This window comes from Oncorhynchus nerka, linkage group LG12, assembly GCF_034236695.1.
Source record: "Oncorhynchus nerka isolate Pitt River linkage group LG12, Oner_Uvic_2.0, whole genome shotgun sequence".
Taxonomy (NCBI): domain Eukaryota; kingdom Metazoa; phylum Chordata; class Actinopteri; order Salmoniformes; family Salmonidae; genus Oncorhynchus; species Oncorhynchus nerka.
Window position 1 is genome coordinate 43,072,144 of NC_088407.1, and position 23,657 is coordinate 43,095,800.

Below are 23,657 nucleotides of genomic sequence, written 5' to 3' on the forward strand. Positions count from 1 at the left end.
GACACTTGGCAATGGAATCCTCAGCCCTGTAGTGTTACTAAAAGACAACCATGCGGCTTGGGCCCAACATGGCACTACAGTGGTGGCTCCACTAAATGTTCTGCGATTATGCTGTGGGACTTAAAGGTCATTTGTGGTTTAGTACGGTACCCTGCGTCACCACTTCATTGCTCCAGACCAGAGCAAGGGGGAGTTAGAGCACTGATTATGCTTTTGGCGCTACTGTGTCTCTAATTGACAATGAATGGGCGACATAAACCTAAGTAGAAACTGAAAATTGTGCACGACTTCTGTGTTATAAAAAACTGGATGTTACATTAAGGTTTTTATTCTACGAGAAACTTAGACTACAATTGGGGTGTGGAAATGATAGGATTATTCTGCTTTTACTGTAGTACTGTAGCCCTACTCCCGACCGGTCACGTTGTACAGCACCTGAGTGGTGCAGCGGTCTAAGACACTACATCGCAGTGCAAGCTGTGTTGCTACAGATGCTGGTTCAATACCCATGCCGGGCTCGACTGGGAGACCCATGAGATGACTGTTGGTTTTTAGTTTCTCTCCCTCTAAAAACATAAATAAATAATTCTAAATAACAAACTGGCTTTATTTACAAATTAGTAACAATGTCTCAACCCATGTTCAAGAACAGCCCTTTTCTCGCTCATTTTACATTTATTTGAAAATGAAATCATCTCCAAAATGTTTTTTTTTTTAAAACAAAGTGATTATTATTATTATTATTATTAATTTAGATTCATATAAAAGCCCCTTGGATATTCTCACAGATATATTATTAACCCTGTTATTAGCAGGACAATATATATTGGTCATATTGGTTATGGCTCCCGAGTGGCGCACAATGGGATTGCCTTGCAGTTCTCCAGCTGTATCCACTGAAATAGCGGTGGGCGTGCAAGGTTCAAGGCACGAGGGCAGGGGGCACGGGATGGGCCACAGAGCGGTGCACAGAAGACGGACCTAGCCCATGGGGAAGGGGGAGGAGGAGGAAGGGGGGGAAGCACACATTTGTAAATCCCAAAGTCTAAAAGAAATAAAAGGAAAGGTAGGTACAAATTATATATGATATTGTGGTTACAATAAAGAATGTAAACAAGATATAAACAAGATGCTGTGTTTTTATTTACAGTAGTGATGGACAGCTGGTGGCACTTTGAAAAGAGGTTTTCAAACAGTTGTAGCCCGATTAGCAGGACAATAGACTCTTATAGCCCGGCTGCTGTAGGTGTGAACATCTCCCTACTTGCAATGTACTCTATGCTTAATTAAGTACTCTAAGTGTTACAAAAAAGTGTAACATTTCTAACTCAAAACAGCAGTATAGTATCTCTTCAATCAACATCTTTATGCTTTCGTTAATAAAATAACTAGAAAAAGACATAAAAAAATGCAGATGCTACCCGTTCCAGGGACCATAACCACGAGAGGACTTGAAAATGAGCCGGAGCTGAGAGGATCACCAAAACCAAAGCTATTTTAGTTTCAGTGCATTTTCTTTAAAAAACATGTATATAGCCTATCAATGTGTAGGCATACTGTGTAAAGTTTTTGCTTTGACATTATGGGGTATTGTGTGTAGATTGATGAGTGGAAAAAAACTAAACAATTTTAATCAATTTTAGAATAAGGCTGTAACGTAGCAAAATGTGGAAAAAGTCAAGTGGTCTAAATACTTTCTGAAGGCACCATATGAAAGAGTTGCAGGAGTCCAATGAAAGCCATCAGTCCTGCGAGATTTAAGTGCCAAGTGGATTTTGCACCCCTCAAACACAATAAATAGATGGCTGAAAAAGAGAGATCCCCAGGTATGTGCGGGGCATGCAAATTTCACATGTTATTATAATTATTTTTTAAATTTGACCTTTATTTAACTAGGCAAGTCAGTTAAGAAAAAAATCTTATTTTCAATGACGGCCTAGGAACAGGTTCAGGGGCAGAACCTCTCAAAGTAATAGTGCTGATCTTGGACCAGGTCTTCCCTGTCCATAATAATCTGATCCATTATGATGTAAAAGGGTAAACTGATCCTATATCAGCATACTGTAGGACTGGGCAGTATTTTTGTTGTTTTGGCTCTGTACTCTAGCACTTTGGATGCTAGCACTATGTTCATCCATATCATGTAAACCGTTTAGAAATTACAGCACTTTTTGTACGTAGTCCTATTATTTTAGAGGACCAAAAGTATTGGGACAAATCCACTTGAGTGTGTATAGTAGCAAAGTAGCAAAAAGTGAAGTATTTGGTCACATATTCCAATGACTACATCAAGCTTGTGACTGTATACTTTTGTTGGATGCATTTGCTGCTTGTTTTGGTTGTGTTTCAGATTATTTTGTACCCAATAGAAATTAATGGTAAATAATGTAGTGTCATATTGAAGTCACTTTTATTATAAATAAGAATATAATATGTTTCTGAACACTTCTACATTCATGTGCATGCTACCAAGGATAATCCTGAATGAAGAGTGAGAAAGTTAAAAACTGAAAAATATCATACCCCTAAAAACATGCTAACCTCTCACCATTACAATAACAGGGCAGGTTAGCATTTTTGGCGGGGTATGATATTCATGCCTCTGTAACGGTCTCACTCATCATTATTTACGACTCATTCAGGATTAACTAAATATTTAATCAAATAGCTTCCCGGACTATCTGCATTTATAATCTTTGCACTAACTCTTTTGACACATCACATACATTGCTGCTGCTGTTTATTATCTATCCTGTTGCCTAGTTACTTTACCCTGATCTATATGTACATACAGTATCTAACTCGATTACCTCGTACCCCTGCACATCAACTCATTACTAGTATCCCGTGTATATAGCAAAGTTATCTTTTCTCATTGTGTATTTATTTTAATGCCCCACAAGGGCATGCATTTTAAGCCCTACACATGCCCGCTATGTTCAGGCCCTACCCTACCCAGGCCCATTTGCTTCTGTCAAATTTAAGGCCGGCTGGCCGGCCCTGCCCGAAACCCAAAATCGAAAATAACTTCCTCCATTAGTAAATCCATGAGCTGTTCTGCTCGGTCTGTCACTAAATCCCTGCGTGCAGCTCGCTCTGCATGCGCTCAGCTCACGGTGGCTCTGAGTCATTGAGTATCAAAAGCAACAGCTCCGCTTGGGCTGCTCTGCTCAATGAAGACACATGACAAAACTCAAGGAAAACTATTATTTTCAGTTAAACAATCTCTCCTGTTTTATATTTGACAAGGTTGAAGCACTTCTAATAACATGTTATGATCTTAGATCTGACTGTACTGCGCAGACATAACCCTATGTATAGTGTCGGGGCCCTTCGGGCTCGGCTCGGATCGCGGATCTCTAATTTATTCCTTGTGTTATTATTTTTATATTTTTCTCTCTGCAGTATTGGGAAGGACCCGTAAGTAAGCATTTCATTGTTAGTCTACAACTGTTGTTTACGAAGCATGTGACAAATAACAGTTGATTTGACTGTACACTCTTCAGTCTGCATGGTCAATGCAGCAGATAAAACAATATGTTGATGAAAACAATGCTGCTTTCCACTTAGCTTCTAAATATAAATCCACAAGCGTTCTATAATGACACTATTAGATTGTGTATCTTAATGTCTGCAAACAGCGAGTTTGACTTTTCTTAGCAAGTTGTGGCTAAAATAAATTGTGTTAGGAGCTAATACTAATCGCTTGTTAGCTGGCTAGCTAATACAGCCGGGAAACCAGTGCTGGTGTAGGCCTAAATCAGAATGTTGGTTGTGTAACAGTACCTTCTAAATCAGAGATAAATAGGTGAAAGATGAATATGTTAGCTACATTAAGAGAAAAACATTTAATGTACCCAAAGATTATAGGGTCCCACTCCCCAGGGAAACACAGACCAACACTGGTTCCTACCGTCACAATAACTCCTCCAGAGAGGTCCTATTAGTGTGCTAATTCTATGAACACCTCTCTGGCCGTTTCATTCATTGTCATGTCAAATAACTATGTATTCAAAGTACCCACTATTACGTTATATCTATCAAATTAGAATAATCATTCTATTTCCATGATTCCAACAATTCTCACCCAAGTGTTTTGATCTAAAATCACAAGTCAAAACACAATTGTAAAATTTGGTTAAAAGTAAGGCCTAGATTTTTGTCCGTATCGTGGAGCCCTACACGGAGTGTGGAAATGAGCTCAAATGAGATCAACTTTTGGTTGAAGTTTGATTGAACCTGTATAAAGCAATCAGAATGGAGAAAGACCCATTGAAATCACTTAGAATGTATGTGTTGCCACCCTAAGGTCATGCACTACTCAATAAACAACATTTATACATTTTATTATAAAACAATGCAAAACACCATCAAAAATTGGGGAAAAATATTGATATTTTGGCAATATTGCCCAGCCATAGATCAGCACCCGTACTCTGAGACGCTTTATCCATACCTCCCACTAGACCAACACGGGTATCCTGTCCTGACTCGGTCTCCATGCTTTGAACTCCAGCTTCCTCTTATTCAGCAGCGGGTGTTAAACAATAGCCAAAACTCCTTCCCATCAACCGTCCCTGCTCGCAACAATAGCAGGCCGTGATGAAACCATTTCTATAAACTTTTGTCAGTGAGCCAATAATAAACTCTCCAATAAATGCCTGGGACTCGTTATTCCGCAAAGCAGGAAGGAAGGAAACAACGGTTGGTACACTATGCCACGGTCACTGCGACTCTTTTTATGGGCCATCTGGGGACCATTGTTACCAAGTTTACTGGGAACGAGATGGACCTAGCTAGACTACTGAGGGAAGAGCACCCTTTGCCTAGCATTCAAGACTGTTGGGAGGTTGAATGTTCACAACATTGCGAATGTTCACAACATTGCGAATGTTCAGATTGAGAAAATGCAAAGTAGAACCAGTGGGATTCAGCCAAATTAAGAACAATGACTTATCGTACAAGACCAAACATCTCAGAGAAGTATTAATCCTAACTAGCGTAATCCTAATTTAACTTCGGTTCACCAAAACATTTAGTAATGCCAATGAAGGTCTATAACAGCTATAAGAAATCATGCCCTTGTTTGACAGCAAATTAAGGCACGCAACATCTGAGATTTATCAAATCATCCCAACATACAATTAGAAAGGAAGAATGTCCGGGTTAATTTATATACGTAAGCGCACGCATGCACACACACACACAATGCTCACAAGTGGGTGTAATAGAAGCTAGATTCCTAGTTGCTTTTCACTTGTTTAGTCGGCATACAGTAGGTAACCTTCAAACCCATAGCAACGTCTCATAAGATGTATCGAGCTGTCATTAAAATGTATTTGTTATAAATAAAAAGGAACATGTCAAAATTCCAGTACTGTTTTTAAAGTAAAGGAGAACTTGTCAGTACATAGCAGTTTGCAAGTGGTAATGCAAACAAGCAAGCACTCAGAAAGAAGAGTAGCAGGCACTCTGCTATCTCTCCCTAAACTAAAAAAACATACGGTTGTTGTCAGCTGACAAAACAACTAGTGTTTATACCAGCCTTAAAGAAGAAAAACTCAGTTTCAACAGGTTTTTTTTTTGGGGGGGGGTTATTATATGTCTACCTCTGACAGATTTTACGACTCTAACGATGCTGGAAAGCCATGGATTTGTCCTTCGACAAATTGTGGGGTTTACCAAAAAGAAAAGTCCCCACATACAACTTGCTAGGAATGTGTGTATCCTGTATGTGGGTAACTCTCAATGCAGAGTCAGCCAGGGTGGAGTGAGTAGGATATCGCTAGCGCCACTATCAGCTTTTCTCATATCATGCCTGGCTCAAATGACTTATGCTGTCATTTCTTCTACAGGCTTCGGGGCCTGTGATTCGAGCTAGGCTGAGAGAAGCCTGCTGTCTCTGTACCAATCAGCTGTGGTATCTGAAAGGACAGACAGGGACATGCTGGCAAGAGAGAGGGGACACTCACAGTCACAGACACACACACTGCTGCCCACAAACTTTCACTGCTGCCCGCACACATGCGCGCACAAAAGCATGGACCAGGGATTTTTCTGCCATTAAAATACTTGGGCAGGCCACCTAAGCATTTTGTTCAGGCCACCCAAGTCCAAACAGTGTAAAAACATAAATAAAAACAAATATTTACAAACTTAAAACAACTAAAGCCAGATATAAAGCACACTACATGACCAAAGGTATGTGGACACCTGAATATATCATTCCAAAATCATTGGCACTAATATGGAGTTAGTCCCCTCTTTGCTGCTATAACAGCCTCCACTCTTCTGGGAAGGCTTTCCACTATAAGGCTTTCCACTAGGAACATTGCTACTGGGACTTGCTTCCATTCAGCCACAAGAGCATTAGTGAGGTCGGGCACTGATGTTGGACGATTAGGCCTGGCTCACAGTCGGCATTCCAATTCATCCCAACTCCAAAAACAATGCAATTAGCAGTAATGATTTTGTAATTATGTTTGAGCAAAACAACACAGCATTAGCCATGGCAAAATGCATCGAATTGCAGGAAATTAGATTTAAAAATGCAAAAAAATAGTATCTCAGCTCCATGGCAAAGTGTAGAATTGCAGGAAATTTGCGTTAAAACTGCAAAAATGTTTCTCAACTATATGGAGAAATTTGTAGAATTGCAGGAAATTGGCAAAAAAAAATATTCTAAAATGTCTACACCGCCAAGATGAGAGCCGTGCCAACCACCACGCCTACCACCTAAGGCCCCTTTTGATCCAGAATAAATCCTGACCACACACACACACGCACACACGTACACACACACAGGTCGAAAAGCACTGGGGAACTCCCGTCCCAAGGGGTTGTTTTAGTAAAGGTCTCGGCAGGTCTCAACCTGACTAATGACTAATTACAGACACAAAGAGGGACAGAGGGGCATACGAGTGGAGGGAAGAGGGAGATTAGGGAGTATGGATAAGTGCAGACGTGGCACAAGTACATTTTTGTAATCCACTTAACCAAATGTAATGTCTACCGACACCAAGCATTAAAAAAAAACTCAAGCGGCCTGCCAGGACTGGTTCCAAGCCACTCATTTTACAGAAAGATGACAAGAGCATAGAACTTACAAACATGTGCCACAAAATATTGTTTGTTTCAGTGGTTTACCATTTAAATGTGGTTTACCATTTAAACTTTGATAAAAACAATGCTGGCTATCATTTCAAATTAAAATCTCTACTGAACCTACAAAATCACAGACAAAAAAATTGTTATCTAAATTTGAACCAGCATGCAGTCTAGTACACTACTACATAGTCTGCCACGTGACCAAATGAGTCCTCTCCCTCCCTTCCTCTCCCTTCCTGTCAGTTTCCTCGCTTCCCTCCGTCTTCCCAGCAGCTCCCTAGCGGTCATTCCGCAAATTATTCCTGTCATCGGGCTTGGGTGTGTGCATACGGCCACAGCACTCTCCATTGTACTACATCAGTCCCTCCCCTCTCAAGCCAAGCCCCTCTACAACAATTAAGAGGCGTGGGACCAGCTAGCAGGAGTGTGGCCCATAGACCTCTTCTATTGGATGAGTAGACCACAGTGGACTGGTGGGAAATGAAGGGGAAACAATGAGAACAGGGGGGCTGCCAAGTTCAACGAGGGAACTTTATAGACTTGGATGGGGGCTAATTATGGTATTTTGAAAGGGTAGTAGCGAGCTACTAACCTCAATTAGGAAGCCAAGTTGGGCCACAAGGCATCCATTTGGGCTGTTTATAACACTGTTGAGCTATTTAGACTGGATGGAAACCACATTGAAAGTGAAGTGCTGTTAACACTATTCAGCATTTCTACTTTCAATGCAACCTAAGCAAATCACATTTGGTCTGAAGTCTTCCAAAATCACTATGTAAAAAAAAAATCAAGCCTACCCACTCAATAAAATAAAAGGCAGCAAGGTGACAAGACCGTAGTCTCAATCCACCCGCCCACAAAGGAAAGACCCACTGGTCTAGACTCAAGACCAGCACAGCTTCATTTAGGGCCTACTCATCAATCACATTTGCCTCATTGCTTTATCCGTCTCAGAGTGTTTCCCATGGTCGTAATTACATCACGTATTCCAGCCTATTCCAACCACTATCTCAGCATGCTCCTCACTGCAAATAACCGCTCTTTGTTCAGCAGGCACATAACCACCAATTAAAAACAAAGATTGAGTCGTTAGGTTATGCCGAAACAAATGTGTCAGTCTCGTAAAGGGATGAAACAGTGACTCTCTTTTTCCTTCAATAAACCCATTAGTCTTTCCTTCATGTGGTACAGTGTATTCGGAAAGTATTCAGACCCCTTGACTTTTTACACATTTTGTTACGTTATAGCCTTATTCTAAAATGGATTAAATAAATAAAAAACTCAATCTACACACAATACCCCACAATGAAGTGAAAACAAGTTTTCATAAAACAATTATTCAGACCCTTTGCTATGAGACCTGAAATTGAGCTCAGATGCATCCTGCCTCCATTGCTCATCCCTGAGATTTTTCTACAACTTGACATGATTTGGAAGCACACACCTGTCTATATAAAGTCTCACAGTTGACAATGCATGTCAAAGCAAAAACCAAGCCATGAGGTCGAAGGAATTGTCCGTAGAGCTCCGAAACAGGATTGTGTCGAGGCACAGATCTGGGGAAGGGTACCAAAACATTCCTGCAGCATTGAAGGTCCCCAAGAACACAGTGGCCCCCATGCAAGAAGTTTGGAACCACCAAGGTGCTGTGCCCAGTTGATAATCATAATTAGGGGTGGCAGGATAGCCTAGTGGTTAGAGCGTTGGACTAGTAACCGAAAGGTTGCAAGTTCAAATCCCCGAGCTGTCGTTCTGCCCCTGAACAGGCAGTTTACCCACTGTTCCTAGGCCGTCATTGAAAATAAGAATTTGTTCTTAACTGACTTGCCTAGTTAAATAAAAGTAAAATAAATAATAATCTTATCAATATACTCTGGCCTACTTGTACACAGTGAGAGCATGCATAATTTCCAAAACGGCAAGAAGACCAAGACGAATGGATGCACATGCTGCGTTAGCGCTGCTAGAAGGTACAAAAACAACTCAGATGGCGGGGAAGAAAATAATCATGACATCTCTGACTGTACTGTGGCTGAGGTGCACAATGAGCAAGTAGACACTGCCTGGGATCGTTCTGTTGATGAGCTGGTAGCGTTCATTTCAATCCTGTACGTCTGCGGAGCATTCTATGGAAAGGGATACCTTACTTTGGTGAAACTATGTCACAGCCTCATTTCAGAGAGATAATGCTGTGGGGTTAAGAAAATGAAGCATTCAATGAAAAGAACACCATCCCTACAAGCAAACATGGGGAGGTTTGATAATGCTGTGGGTTTGTTTTGCTGCCTTTGGTATTGGGGCCTTGAACGTGTGTAAGTCATCATGAAATCAACAGAATATCAAGGTGTTTTGAAGTCCAATGTTCAACCCAGTGTACAAAAACTCGGTCTCCATTGAAGGTTGTAGGTCTTCGAGCAAGACGACCCTAATCACACGTTAAAAAGCACCCAAGAATGGTTTAAGAAGAAATGCTTGACTGTTCTGGAGTAGCCAGCGAAGAGTCCAGATCTGAACCACTTACAAAACTTATGGTGAGATCTGAAAGCAGAAATTTCACCCCTCAAACATTGAAGCATTTGTCTGCAGTTATTTTGGCCAAAGGCTGTGCAACTAAGTATTTGCTCCGGGGTGCCAATAATTTTTTGGGTGCCATTTGTCTTTATTTTAGAAATGTCAAATTGTAAACTTAAATTTACAAAAATAAATTTGTTTCTGCATGGTTGAAAATCCAAAAAGATGTTAAATTTGTGGAAACTCCCTAAAAGGGGTGCAGAAGCACACCAGAACCACATTTTATGTTTATTCCATGGCCAACCATCCCTCTAGTTACCCCTTATTCCACACTATGTATTTTATGCCCTATGGTCACTCAACTTCGAACACTTTGGAAAGCTCCATCTTACAGTGCATTCCGAAAGTATTCAGACCCGTTGACTATTTCCACATTTTCTTATGTTACATCCTTATTCTAAAATGGATTAAATACATTTGTCCCCTCATCAATCTACACACAATCCCCCAATGGCAAAGCAAAAACATTTTTGCTAATATATAAAAATAAAATATCTGAAACATCACATTTACTTAAGTATTCAGACCCTTACTTTGTTCAAGCACCTTTGGCAGCAATTACAGCATCAAGTCTTCTTGGGTATGACGCTACAACCTTGGCACACCTGTATTTGGGGACTTTCTGTTATTCTTCTCTGCAGATTCTCTCAAGCTCTGTCAGGTTGGACGGTGAGTGTTCCTGCACAGCTATTTTCAGGTCTCTCCAGAGATGTTTGATCGGGTTCAAGTCCGGGCTCTGGCTGGGCCACTCAACATTATTCAGCGACTTGTCCCGAAGCCATTTCTGTGATGTCTTGGCTGTATGCTTTGGAGAAGGTTTCCATCAAGGATCTCTCTGTACTTTGCCCCGTTCATCTTTCCATCGATCCTGACTAGTCTCCCAGTCCCTGGTGCTGAAAAACACCCCACAGCATGATGCTGCTACCACCATGCTTTACCGTAGGGATGGTGCCAGGTTTGCTCCAGACGTGACACTTGGCATTTAGGCCAAAGAGTTCAATCTTGGTTTCATCAGACCAGAGAATCTTATTTCTCATGGTCTGAGAGACTTTAGGTGTCTTTTGGCAAACTCCAAGCGGGCTGTAATGTGCCTTTTACTGAGAAATTGCTTCCATCTGGCCACTCTACCATAAAGGCATGATTGGTGGAGTGCTGCAGAGATGGTTGTCCTTCTGGAAGTTTCTCATATCTCCACAGAGTAACTCTGGAGCTCTGTCCGAGTGACCATCGGGTTCTTGGTCATTTCCCTGACTGTTCTTGGGGAACTTCAATGCTGCCTTAATGTTTTGGTAGCCATCCCCAGATGTGCCTTGACACAATCCTGTCTCGGGAGATCTACGGATAATTCCTTCGATCTTATGGCTTGGTTTTTGCTCTGACATGCACTGTCAACTGTGGGACCGTATTAAAACAGCTGTGTGCCTTTCCAAATCATGTCCAATCAATTGAATTTACAACAGGTGGACTGTGATCAAGTTGTAGAAACATCTCAAGGATGATAAATGGAAACAGGATGCCACTGAGCTCTCATAGCAAAGGGTCTGAATGCTTATGTAAATAAGGTATTTCTGTTTTCAGTTTTAATAAATTAGTAAAAATGTCTAAAAACCTGTTTTTGCTTTGTCATTAAGGGGTATTGTGGATAGATTGATGAGGATTTTTATTTATTTAATCCATTTTAGAATAAGGCTGTAATGTTGGAAAAAGTCAAGGGATCTCAATTACTTTCCAAAGGCTTTATAAACCTACACTACCTTCACCCATGTTCCCTATGCTGCTTTCTTCACTTGTTCTTCTCCCGATTTGATAACATCTAGACTCAGTAAGACGTATAAAATGTGCTTACACATGGGCCGCGGTAAACAACAATTGAACCGCGAGAAAATCTGCTTACCGTGTGTAGAGACCAGCAGTCCGGATAGTTGTCAGCTCGATTGTTGTCAACATTGTTTGATTGGTTGACAAGATGAACTCTGCACATTGGTCAACCGTGTATTTTGCCGCCCTACTCCCATTGAAGTCTGAGAATTTCGGTGCTTACCAAGGCCCGTCTTAAAAGTGTTGTTGTGTACTGTTTTTGCTACCTTTTTATTTTTTATTTATTTTTATTTAATTGAACCTTTATTTAACTAGGAAAGTCAGTTAAGAACAAATTCCTATTTACAATGACGGCCTACCACGGCCTCCCCTAACCTGGACAACGCTGGGCCAATTGTGTGTCGCCCTATGGGACTCCCGATCATGGCCAGTTGATATGCGCCTCTAGCACTGAGAAGCAGAGCCTTAGACCGCTGCGTCACTTCTTTCACCTGTGTAACGTTGTCTTCCTCCTGCTTATTCTGGGGTTCTGAATGATTGCAGTGGTAAATGTGCTGTTCACAATTGACAGCAGCAACACGGACCTGTTAAATTGACAAGAAGGGTATTGATATAGCTGTATTTAGGCATGGCATCCTTGTTTGGAGTCTTAAGTGTGTTACTCATTCTGCTGGAGTTGACCTAGTATTTTATATTACAGTTGTTTTTCCCATTTGTAACTCACCCACCAAAAATCACAATATGCGGTTTACATTGTGTTATCTGTGCTGGTCTAATTCCTATAATGAAAAAGCAGAAGAATCTGTGCGCTCTCAGTTAGTAATAATGTCCCAGGTTTGTGCCATTGAAGAATAAATAATTGTATCTTTACTTCAAGTAAGATGTTTATATGTTATGTATAAAAGGCATATGGATGCACTGTTCACTATTTGGATTTCTTTAAAACAATGTAATTTTTGGAGTTCATTTATGATTATGGATACATTCTGCATTTCGTTTTTTGTATTTCAAAGCAGCAGCTTTGGCATAAATTTTAAAAACACTACAATACATTCACAGATTTCACAACACACTGTGTGCCCTCAGGCCCCTACTCCAACACTATCACATATCTACAGTACTACATTCATATGTATGTATAGTGCGTATGTTATTGTGTGTGTGTGTGTGTGTGTGTGTGTGTCAATGTTTGTGCTGCTTCACAGTCCCACCTGTTCCATAAGGAGTTTTTTATCTGTGTTTTTAAATGAAATTGTACTGCTTGCGTTAGTTACTTGATGTGGAATAGAGTTCCATGTAGTCATGGCTCTATGTAGTACTGTGTGCCTCCCATAGTCTGTTCTGGACTTGGGGACTGTGAAGAGACCTCTTGCGGCATGTCTTTTCGAGTATGCATGGTTGTCCGAGCTGTGTGCTAGTAGTTTAGACAGACAGCTTGGTGCATTCAACATGTCAATACCTCTCATAAATAAAAGTAGTGATGAAGTCAATCTCTCCTCCACTTTCAGCCAGGAGAGATTGACATGCATATTATTAATATTAGCTCTCTGTGTACATCCAAGGGCCAGCCGTGCTGCCCTGTTCTGAGCCAATTGCAATTTTCCTAAGTCATTTTTTGTGGCACCTGACCACACGACTGAACAGTCGACAAGGTGCGACAAAACTAGGGCCTGTAGGACCTGCCTTGTTGATAGCTTTATAATAGACAGACATCTCCCCATCTTAGCTACTACTGCATCAGTATGTTTGACCATGACAGTTTACAATCTAGGGTTACTCCAAGCAGTTTAGTCATCTCAACTTGCTCAATATCCACATGAGTTATTACAAGATTTAGTTGAGGTTTAGGGTTTAGTGAGTTTTTTGTTCCAAATACAATGCCTTTTGTGTTAGAAATATTTAGGGCTAATTTATTTCTTGCCACCCACTCTGCTCTTTGTTGAGTGATGCAGTCATTTCAGTCGCTGTCGTAGCTGATGTGTATAGTGTTGAGTCATCCGCATACATAGACACTCTGGCTTTACTCAAAATCAGTGGCATGTCGTTAGTAAAAATTGAAAAAAACAAGGGGCCTAAACAGCTACCCTGGGGAATTCCTGATTCTAACTGGATTATAATATTTCAGAGGCTTCCATTATAGAACACCCTCTGTGTTCTGTTAGAGAAGTAACTCTTTATCCACATTATAGCAGGGGGTACAAAGCCATAAAACATACGTTTTTTTCCAGCAGCAGACTATGATCAATAATGTCAAAAGCTTCACTGAAGTCCCACAATCAAAGCCAGTTAATCTGGCTTTGAATCTGCATCAGAACACGTCAACAAGTTAGTTCTGAATTGCTTTAATACAGCATTGCATTCTAACACAATGAATTGAAATGGATTTCACCTTGTTCATATAGTTGGCAGACATTTTAAGGAATGAAATATAGACCTCCACCAGCTGAAAGAGAAGAGGATCTTGTAAAATAAGGGCATGTTGCTAATATCTTCTAGATAGGTAGCTAGCTAGCATCTTTGCAAAAATTACTAGTATTCATGGTATATTGTAAATATCTGACTGCTACAAGGATAGTATTCTGTAAACACCAAATGCATAAATAAGCAAACAAATATCAGTTAACCTCTTCAGTCGACCCTCTACTTTTTTGAACATTTTGTTAAAAATCGCGCAACATTTCAGCGCGCTGCTACTCATGCCAGGAATATAGTACGTTCATATGGTTAGAATGTGTGTATAGGAAACCCTCGGACGTTTTTAAAACTGGTTAAATCACGACTGTGGCTATTACATAACGTGCGTTACATCGGAAAGCGCAGGAAAACCTGATCACAGAAAATGGAAATAAATATCCTTGCGCCACTACCGCAATTGTTAACAGTGAGCCGAATTAGATAAGACCGAGCATTCAACTCCCACAGCATCCCCAGAGTATCTTTAGAATTTAATCCTCTTTGATTCTTGGTTGAACCGAAAGAGGGGCACGACGTACCTCCGGTCTCCGCCCAGATCATTCCGGAAGAGCTCTCTCCTGAAATTTTTTCCAAGACGACAGCTAATGATATGTACATCGCCTACGGATATAACGTTTTAATACCTAAAGTAATTACAAACGTATTTCATGAAAGTTTATAGTCTACTTTTTGAATTTTAAAAAATGACGTTACGTTGTGAAATCGCTGTTTTTTTCGTTTATCACACAGTCTACATATAACGATATCTTGGCTTTATATCCGATTTAATCGAAATAAAGACCCAATAGTGTTTATGGGACATCTAGGAGTGCCAACAAAGAAGATGGTGAAAGGTAATGACTGTTTTCTATTTTATTGTGCGGTTTGTGTACGCCGAAATGCTAATTATTTTGTTTACGTCCCCTGCTGTGCTTTTCTGTTGTAGTGTATTGGTGCATGCTATCAGATAATAGCTTCTCATGCTGTCGCCGAAAAGCATTTTAAAAATCTGACTTGTTTCCTGGATTCACAACGAGTGTAGCTTTAATTTGATACCCTGCATGTGTATTTTAATGAACTTTTGAGTTTTAACTAATACTATTAGCATTTAGCGTAGCGCATTTGCATTTCCAGAGCTCTAGTTGGGACGCAAGCGTCCCAGGTAGAGGTAAGAGGTTAAAATATGGAATAGATATGTTGAATATTTTAATTTATCTTTCATTTTGGCTAGTAGCCGACAGCAAAGGTGTCAGCTAGAGATGACATGCCGTAGCTTGTATGGATATGTAGTCTTGCATGATGTCTACTTTGATGCTAATTGGTATTTTTGAATCTGAGAGTAAATATAACTGAATATATTGATAAAAGTCCCCTTGTCCCTGAGATGATTATCAAAACGTCACACCAGGGAAAGCCTACATGAAACACAGACATTGTTTGAAGTGTAATTTTCCTAATGGGAAACATGAATGGTGAACAAACCATTGGAACCATTTCTGTGTTTGACCACTAGGTTTTAGGTGTATTTTGTGGCAAGGGCTTGGTGTCTGTGTTCGAGTGGGAAGGTGCAGTGTACACAGCACAGAAGGAGCGAAGGAGACAAACGTTCATAAAAACAAGAAAAAAAATGTGAACCTTGCGATACAGGCGTTTGGAACATCAAGTTAAAACATAAATTCAATATAATCTCCCAGCCCTACTTTAAGTACATGTTTTTATTGACGGTTTGCGGGCAAAAGGTAGGCTACATATTGGGATGTTGATTAAATGGAAAATCTCCGCGTCCTGTTGTAGACATGTTTGTTACATAAATAGGTTGTTTGGTCAAGAGAGTGAGGAGTGATTAATGGTTAAATTCAGTAGCAAGTGTTTGGGTGTGTACTTAGATGAACTGTGCAGCCTACACTTGCTGCACTCTCCTGTCTCTAAGCTTCCTGTCCTGAGCGCATGCACCAAGAAACCTGTTTGTCCAAAATCTCCATCTGAGATCTAAAGATGAATGCAACATTTGAACAGTGAGCCAAACCACACTATGTGTGTGTACACTCACCACTGTGAGGCTATGTTCTTCCAAGTAACGTGAACGGTGTGCACCACCTGAACTCATTAGGATCATCACCAAACTACGTTATAGCTTTGAAGCAGACTAGAAGCCGTCAGGTGAAAATGAGTCTCTGAATATCCATGTTGCAACATACTCCTCCCTCCCTCCACTCTACAAATAGGATAATAGTGCAAAATGGCAAATTAGCTCCTTTTTCCAGGGGTTAGTCAAAATGTGGTTTATGCAGCTGCTGCAAGTTCTTCTTCCTATGAGGAAATAAGTTACTCAGTCACCTGGTTCAGTGGTTTACATTTGTCTCTTTCCAAACTCCCACCCTAAAGTTTCCAGTTCACAAACTGATTCATAACGATTACTGCCGAAGAGGTCTGCTTACTAGTCAATGGTGGGAAATGGGAAATGAATTGAAGCATTGAGAAAACAGGGTTTTATGGAGTAAGAGAGCAGGAGGGCGAGACTTACTAAAGATGGAGAAAGAGGGGGAGCAAGTAGGAGGGGGAAAAACATCCCGGGTAGAGAAAAAGTAAGGATTAAGAAAACATGGCAAGAAAGACAGAGAGAATAAAGACAGAGGGCCTGCCAAACAGTGGCGCGACAGAGGTGCTTCCCCTTATGTGTGCAGCTGTTTTACGAGACAGTGAGCAATATCTCCCCCCTTGTCTCCGAGACTCTGACAGACTGGGGAATTTAACTTCTCTCTGTTAGGTGGCTTTAAAAATAGCCCTGTGGACAACTTTAAGACCCTGTAGTAATAGCAACAATAACAACCGCCTCTTGCCAAGCCTCTCAGCGCTTCGTCTGGCATCCGTTTCCAGCCGGGAGTTTTCCACAGGGACAACATATTAGACCTATTAACAAGTGAGCGCCGAACCCCATGTATAATTCCTGGTTGCCATTCAACTCTTCCCTTTACTATCTTCTTATTACTTTACCATAAATCAGTTGTGTGTGTGCTGGTGGATTCCGAGGTCATACGTTTGTTCCTAGACTGTGTTGGGGAGTTGACGCCCATGTGAAATGCCCTGTCTTCCAACTATCCTGAACTTAACTCACAGACACCTGCTAAGCCTGTTGGGGAGACAATATATGCAACAAAATGGCAGGTTGGCTTGCTGAGGTCATCCCTATGTTGGACACTGTTGTTTTGTTTGTTTTAATTCTTTTCTGGTCCAGACTAGCAACCTGCAATAGAATGTTCCCAAAGATTGCTGCAGTGTTTCTGCTGCAGGCATTTAGCAATGGTCGCTGTGCCACGGCAAAAATCATTGCTGCCACGCCCAAAAAATATATAACATGGAAAAAAATATATAACATTTTTGCAATCGCGGGGAAAACTGCAGGTTGAAGAGTCTTTGTTAAAAAAAAAGGAGATCCCAGCTTTCCATTCCTACTCTATTTAGTTCTCAACTCCTAAAAATGCACAAACTACACCATTTAAAACACTGAGTTTTAAGCAGTGCATGGTTAAGCACCTTACCACTCTGTAATTTGCAGTGAGGGCATAGGGGAGAGTGGGGCTACATGTCAACTGTAGGTTAACTTGAGAAAAAACGTCACCCGACCTCAAAATCCTTTTTTGGGAGTGACTTAAATTGTGATGAGACAGATTACATTTTTAGTTGCGCAAGAATAGTGGGAACCAGGGAAAGTGTTTGGGGAAACATTGTGACATGAAGTGGTTTCTGTGAGAATTACAGGCAGGGGCATTTTACACCAGGTGGTGGTATACCAAGTCAAGCTAAGTTTTATGGGACATAAAATTCATCAATAGATTGCTAATTAGTTTTAAAAATCACATTTTGCAAATGTATATGCAAATAAGGTATCTTTTTTTTTAGAACTATTCAGATATTTTTCTATGAGACTCGAAATTGAGCTCAGGTGCATCCTGTTTCCATTGAGATGTTTCTACAACTGTGGTAAATTCAATTTATTGGACACCTGTCTATATAAGCTCCCCCAGCTGACAATGCACGTCAGAGCATTGAAGATCCCCCAAGAACACAGTGGCCTCCATCATTCTTAAATGGAAGAAGTTTGGAACCACCAAGACTCTTCCCAGAGCTGGCCGCCCAGCCAAACTGAGCAATCGGGGGAGAAGGGCCTTGGTCAGGGAATTGACCAAGCCGATGATCACTCTGACAGAGCTCTAGAGTTCCTCTGTGGAGATGGGAGAACCTTCCAGAAGGACAACCATCTCTGCAGCACTCCACGAATCAGGATGCTTTTCAGCGGCAGGGACTAGCAGACTAGTCAGGATCGAGCAAAGTACAGAGAGATCCTTGATGAAAACCTGCTCCAGAGCGCTCAAGACCTCAGACTGGGGCGAATGTTCACATTCTAACAGGACAACAACCCTAAGCACACCGCCAAGACAACGCAGGAGTGGCTTCAGGACAAGTCTCTGAATGTCCTTGAGTGGCCCAGCCAGAGCCCGGACTTGAACCCGATCGAACATCTCTGGAGAGACCTGAAAAAAGCTGTGCAGCAACGCTCCCCATCCAACCTGACAGAGCTTGAGAGGATCTGCAGAGAAAAATGGGAGAAACTCCCCAAATACAAGTGTGCCAAGCTTGTAGCGTCATACCCAAAAAGACTCGATGCTGTAAAGGTGCTTCAACAAAGTACTGAGTAAAGGGTCTGAATACTTATGTTAATGTATATTTCAGTTTTTTATTTTTACTAAATTAGCAAAAATGACAAAAAAAACTTCAGTTTTTGCTTTGTCATCATGGGGTATTTATTGTGTGTAGACCGATGAGGGGGAAAAATGATTTAATAAATTTTAGAATAAGGCTGTAACGTAACACTATGTGGTCTGAATACTTTCCGAAGGCAATGTACCTGGTCCAATATGTAAAAATAATTTTAACAATGTGTTACCGGGCTTATTTCTGTAGGTGGAAATTATATTCTAGAAGGTGCCCCCCCTTACACATTTTTCAAGAAGAAACACTTGATGTATGTATGTCTTGAGTATTATAATAAGTACGTGTCTAAATATGTTAGTGTGCAATCTAAGCTAATTATTTAGCTAATGTATAAGGAAACTATTTTTAGGCAGTCTGAACCACACTTGTCGCAATCGACAGTTTTCTAAAGAAGGGAGGAGGACATGCAGGCCAGCACATACAGAAGAAGTGATTACGCAATGCACCAACGCCTTTTCAACAGAACATTGGAGGTCGTGGGGTCAATATGGCTGCTTACTCATCCTCACATATCAATAACGGCACTTGAGTTCCAGATAAAAGTGCGTCAAAACAACAGAATGGTCCAAACATTTGGACCATAAACCAGAGCAGCAGAGTCATCTGCCTTCTATTGCTCACCACATTGAACCTGTCTGAGCAGCAACTTGGTGAGTCATTCACATTTGGCCAGGGTGTTGAATTGGCTCAGCTGTCGGGAATTGTGGGAAATGAACGAGGTGGGGAATTGTACTCACTGGGAGTTCGGAGGGTTCTGGCAGGAATTCTGCATCCTCTCCAAATATGAAATCTGGAGGTAGTTCTGGATCCCGTGCGTTGAAGATGATATCCCCTGAGAAAGACCAGAATGATCACATGTCCGCTTTGTCACACAACACGTAAAGAAAGATTTCTAGAATTTAATTCAGCCCACCATAGCAATGTTTACTACTCAAGCAGCGAGTGCACAGAGACATGTTTTTCTGAAAAGAGGTAGATTCTACAGAGATGGGGAGAATGTGTTTCAACTGAATTAAGATCTTATTGACTGATTCTAGCTGAAGAGATTGATGACCACTTGCATCAACATGAGCGCTTAGCTGTTTTACACTCAACTCTGTAATGTAACTTGAGATGAAATGAACCTGCACTGTTATCAAATAATGAGAACAGGTGAATACTGGTGGCTACACTTTTCCAAAAATATGGTGCATGAACAACAAAAACACATACCACTGACAGCCCAACCGCCTAGTTCCTAGTTCCTATTTCCAGTAACACTCAAACATTTACAAGGCCTGAAAAATAAAACCAGACATTCACGTTGTTCTGGTTAAATGCTTGGAATTTTACTATTTGCAATAACCCCTCACAGAATAGTCTACCAATTGTGATAGAGAAATGAACTGAGTAGGGGGATTGAAAAGGCTACTCTAGAACTCGGTCAATATAGGGTGGCTCCATTTGATTTCAATAGCTTTTTGACTGCATCCTTTTTGATTAGAACAAAACGTTCTATACATATTTGCCAATGGTAGAAGTGGTCAAAAAGTAATTTTTTGGACCTGAATGCCAAAACATTTAGAAGAAAGGTGTGCTCAAAGTTGACCCATTTTGAAAACCCTATCATGAGACATCCATGTCTTCATCACTGGAAAAGATAAATGGTTGAATTTGATATAATTGAAAAGCTTAAAAACGGGGTTGTCAAAGTAAAATGTTTTTATAATACAAATGTATTTAAAAAAAAATATATATATATATGTTTTTTAACCTTTAACAGTAATGATTTTTAAAAAATTGTAAATTCAGATTTTTTTCATTTTTCCATATGTTGCAGTTTAGACCCCATTTTTCATAATATGAGGTGTTTGTGTTATGCCCACAGCATGCCCTTGAATACAGGGTGGATGTCATGTTTTGGCTGGTTTTAGTACATCTATTTTTTGTTTTAACTTTAAAATTAAACTTTAAAAAGTTTATCTCAATACTTTGCTATATACCATTTGTTGGCAATGACAGAGGTCAAACGTTTTCTGTAAGTCTTCACAAGGTTTTCACACACTGTTGTTGGTATTTTGGCCCATTCCTCCATGCAGATCTCCTCTAGAGCAGTGATGTTTAGGGGCTGTTGCTGGGCAACACTGACTTTCAACTCCCTCCAAAGATTTTCTATGGGGTTGAGATCTGGACTGGCTAGGCCACTCCAGGACCTTGAAATGATTCTTACGAAGCCACTCCTTCGTTGCCCGGGCGGTGTGTTTGGGATCATTGTCATGCTGAAAGACCCAGCCACGTTTCATCTTCAATGCCCTTGCTGATGGAAGGAGGTTTTCACTCAAAATCTCAGGTGTCTTTTATACTGATAACAAGTTCAAACAGGTCCCATTAATACAGGTAACGAGTGGAGGACAGAGGAGCCTCTTAAAGAATAAGTTACAGGTCTGTGAGAGCCAGAAATCTGTGTTTATGGACTATCCTCTTCAATTCAAACCACAGGTTTGTACGGAGACTGAGATGGCAATTGTAAAATGTTGGTTATGTTGCCAATGAACCATTTCTTTGTGGATTTTGATGTGTGCTTGGGGTTATTGTCTTTCTGGAAGATCTAAATGCGGCCAAGTTTCCGGCTCCTGGCAAAGGCAACCAGGTTTTTGGCGCACATACAGCGCATGATGCCGTTGAGCTTAACAAGGGTCCCAAGACCAGTGGAAGCAAAATAGCCCCATAACATCAAAGATCCACCACCATATTTTACAGTAGGTATGGGGTTCTTTTCTGTTCATGCATTCTCATTTTGATGCCAAACCCACCAATGGCGTACAAGACCATAGAGCTTTTTTTTCTCCATATCCTTTGACCAAAGCACCGGTTCCACTCCAAGTGCCAATGCTGTTTAGCAAACATCAGGCATTAACATTTGTTGGATGATGTGAAAATAGAGCTCTTTGGTCATGCACCACCAGTGGTGGGTTTTGAGTAGAAATGAGAATGCATGAGCAGAAAAGAATCCCATACCTACTGTAAAATATGATGGTGGGTCTTTGATGTTACGGGGCTATTAACATTTCAATTTACATTTCAATGATGTACCAACTAAATTGCATTGGTCTGAATGGATATGTCATGTGGTTTGGTAAGAAAAACGTCCCTCTCCCCACAGGTGTGATTACCACTTCTGAGGGTTTACAGCTTGAGGTAGTCACCTTATACAAGTACTTGGGAGTATGGCTAGACGGTACACTGTCCTTCTCTCAGCACATATCAAAGCTGCAGCCTAAAGTTAAATCTAGACTTGGTTTCCTCTATCGTAATCGCTCCTCTTTCACCCCAGCTGCCAAACTAACCCTGATTCAGATGACCGCCTTACCAATGCCAGATTAGGGCTGGGCGATACGGCCAAAATATTATATTACAGTATTTTTTTTTCTTTTAAATAGTCAGTATTTGACGGTATTTTATATATTTTTAAAAGTTCTAATTTTGCTTTATGAGTAGTGCATGACCTTAGGGTGGCAACACATACATTCTAAGTGATTTCAATGGGTATTTCTCCATTCTGATTGTTTTATACTGTTCAATTCAACTTCAAACCCAAAAAAGTCATAATTTTCATCAATTTCTGCATTTGAGATCATATCCACACTGCCACGTCGGGCTGCACAATATGGGCAAATAATCCTGGCCTTATTTTTAACCAAATTTTACAATTTGACTTGCCATTTAGAGCAAAACACTTTGGTTAAATGTTGGAATCATGGAAATAGAATGTCTATTCTAATTATATAGAACATAATAGTGGGCACTTTTAAAACAGTGTTGTTTGACATGACGAATGAAAATGCCAGGGAGGAGTTATTGTGACAGGGTAAGAACTGATGTGTTGATAGGCGTTTCCTGTGTTTCCTAGGGGACCCTATAATCTTTGGCTACATTTAATGTTCTCTTAGCTACTTCATGTAGCTAACATATTCTTGCTTTGCGTTTACCTCTTTAATTTAGAAGACACTGTTGTACAAACAACATGCTGATTTAGGTCTACACAATCACTGGTATTAACAGGTTGTATAGCTCATTACGCTTGCTCTTACTCAGTACTGTAATGAAACAGGCAGGGAGCAGGTCTCGAACCCTCAACCTTCAAGCCTGAAGTCCAGCTCGCTATCGACTGTGCCGCAAAAGCATGCTGAATCGGCAGAGTCGATATCCGCGTTTATAAACCCAGGGTCGCTACAGTACATTTATTAGCTAGCTAGCGATTAGTGGCTAACAAGATTTAGGAACAACTTGCTAAGAAAAGTGAACTAGCTGTTTGCAGATATGAGAAACACAAGCTAATAGTGTAATTATAGAATGCTAGTAGATTTATATTAAGAAGCAAAGTGACAACTGCTTCGTTATCATCATTGACCATGCAGACTGAACGCAGGAGTCTCGTGGTTGAGGAACATCAAATGCGCTCCTTGAGTGACAGGGGGCCTGGCTAGGTCTGTGTGGAAAACGGCATAGTGAGAGTGGAGAGAGATGACTCAAGTAGCGAAGTAAACCATAAAAATGGACGTTATACACTGCATATCACATTTAACAAACCAAACATTAAAATACCGGGATAGAAGATAAAGTAAAAACTCAAACTGGTCTGTGCATCAATACCGGTATTTTGCTAAAAACGGTATACCGCCCAGCCCTATGCTAGATTACGGAGACATAATTTATAGATCAGCAGGTAAGGTTGCTCTTTCGAGATGCAAGATGTTCTTTTCCATTCGGCCATCAGATTTGCCACCAATGCTCTTTATAGGACACATCACTGCACTCTATACTCCTTTGTAAACTGGTCATCTCTGTATACCCGTCGCAAGACCCACTGGTTGATGCTCATTTATAAAACCCTCTTAGGCCTCACTCCCCCCTATCTGAGATATCTATTGCAGCCCTCATCCTCCACATACAAC

At 40.7% G+C, this 23,657-nt stretch overlaps 1 protein-coding gene across 1 annotated transcript in view; it reads right to left on the bottom strand.

Annotated features, from left to right (window-relative positions):
• babam2 (BRISC and BRCA1 A complex member 2) overlaps positions 1–23,657 on the bottom strand; it is a 194,995-nt gene that overhangs the window by 143,609 nt on the left and 27,729 nt on the right. The window contains exon 4 of the mRNA XM_029674925.2: positions 19,461–19,555. Within this exon, the coding sequence (XP_029530785.1) occupies positions 19,461–19,555 (95 nt within the window). The remainder of the gene's footprint in view (positions 1–19,460; positions 19,556–23,657) is intronic.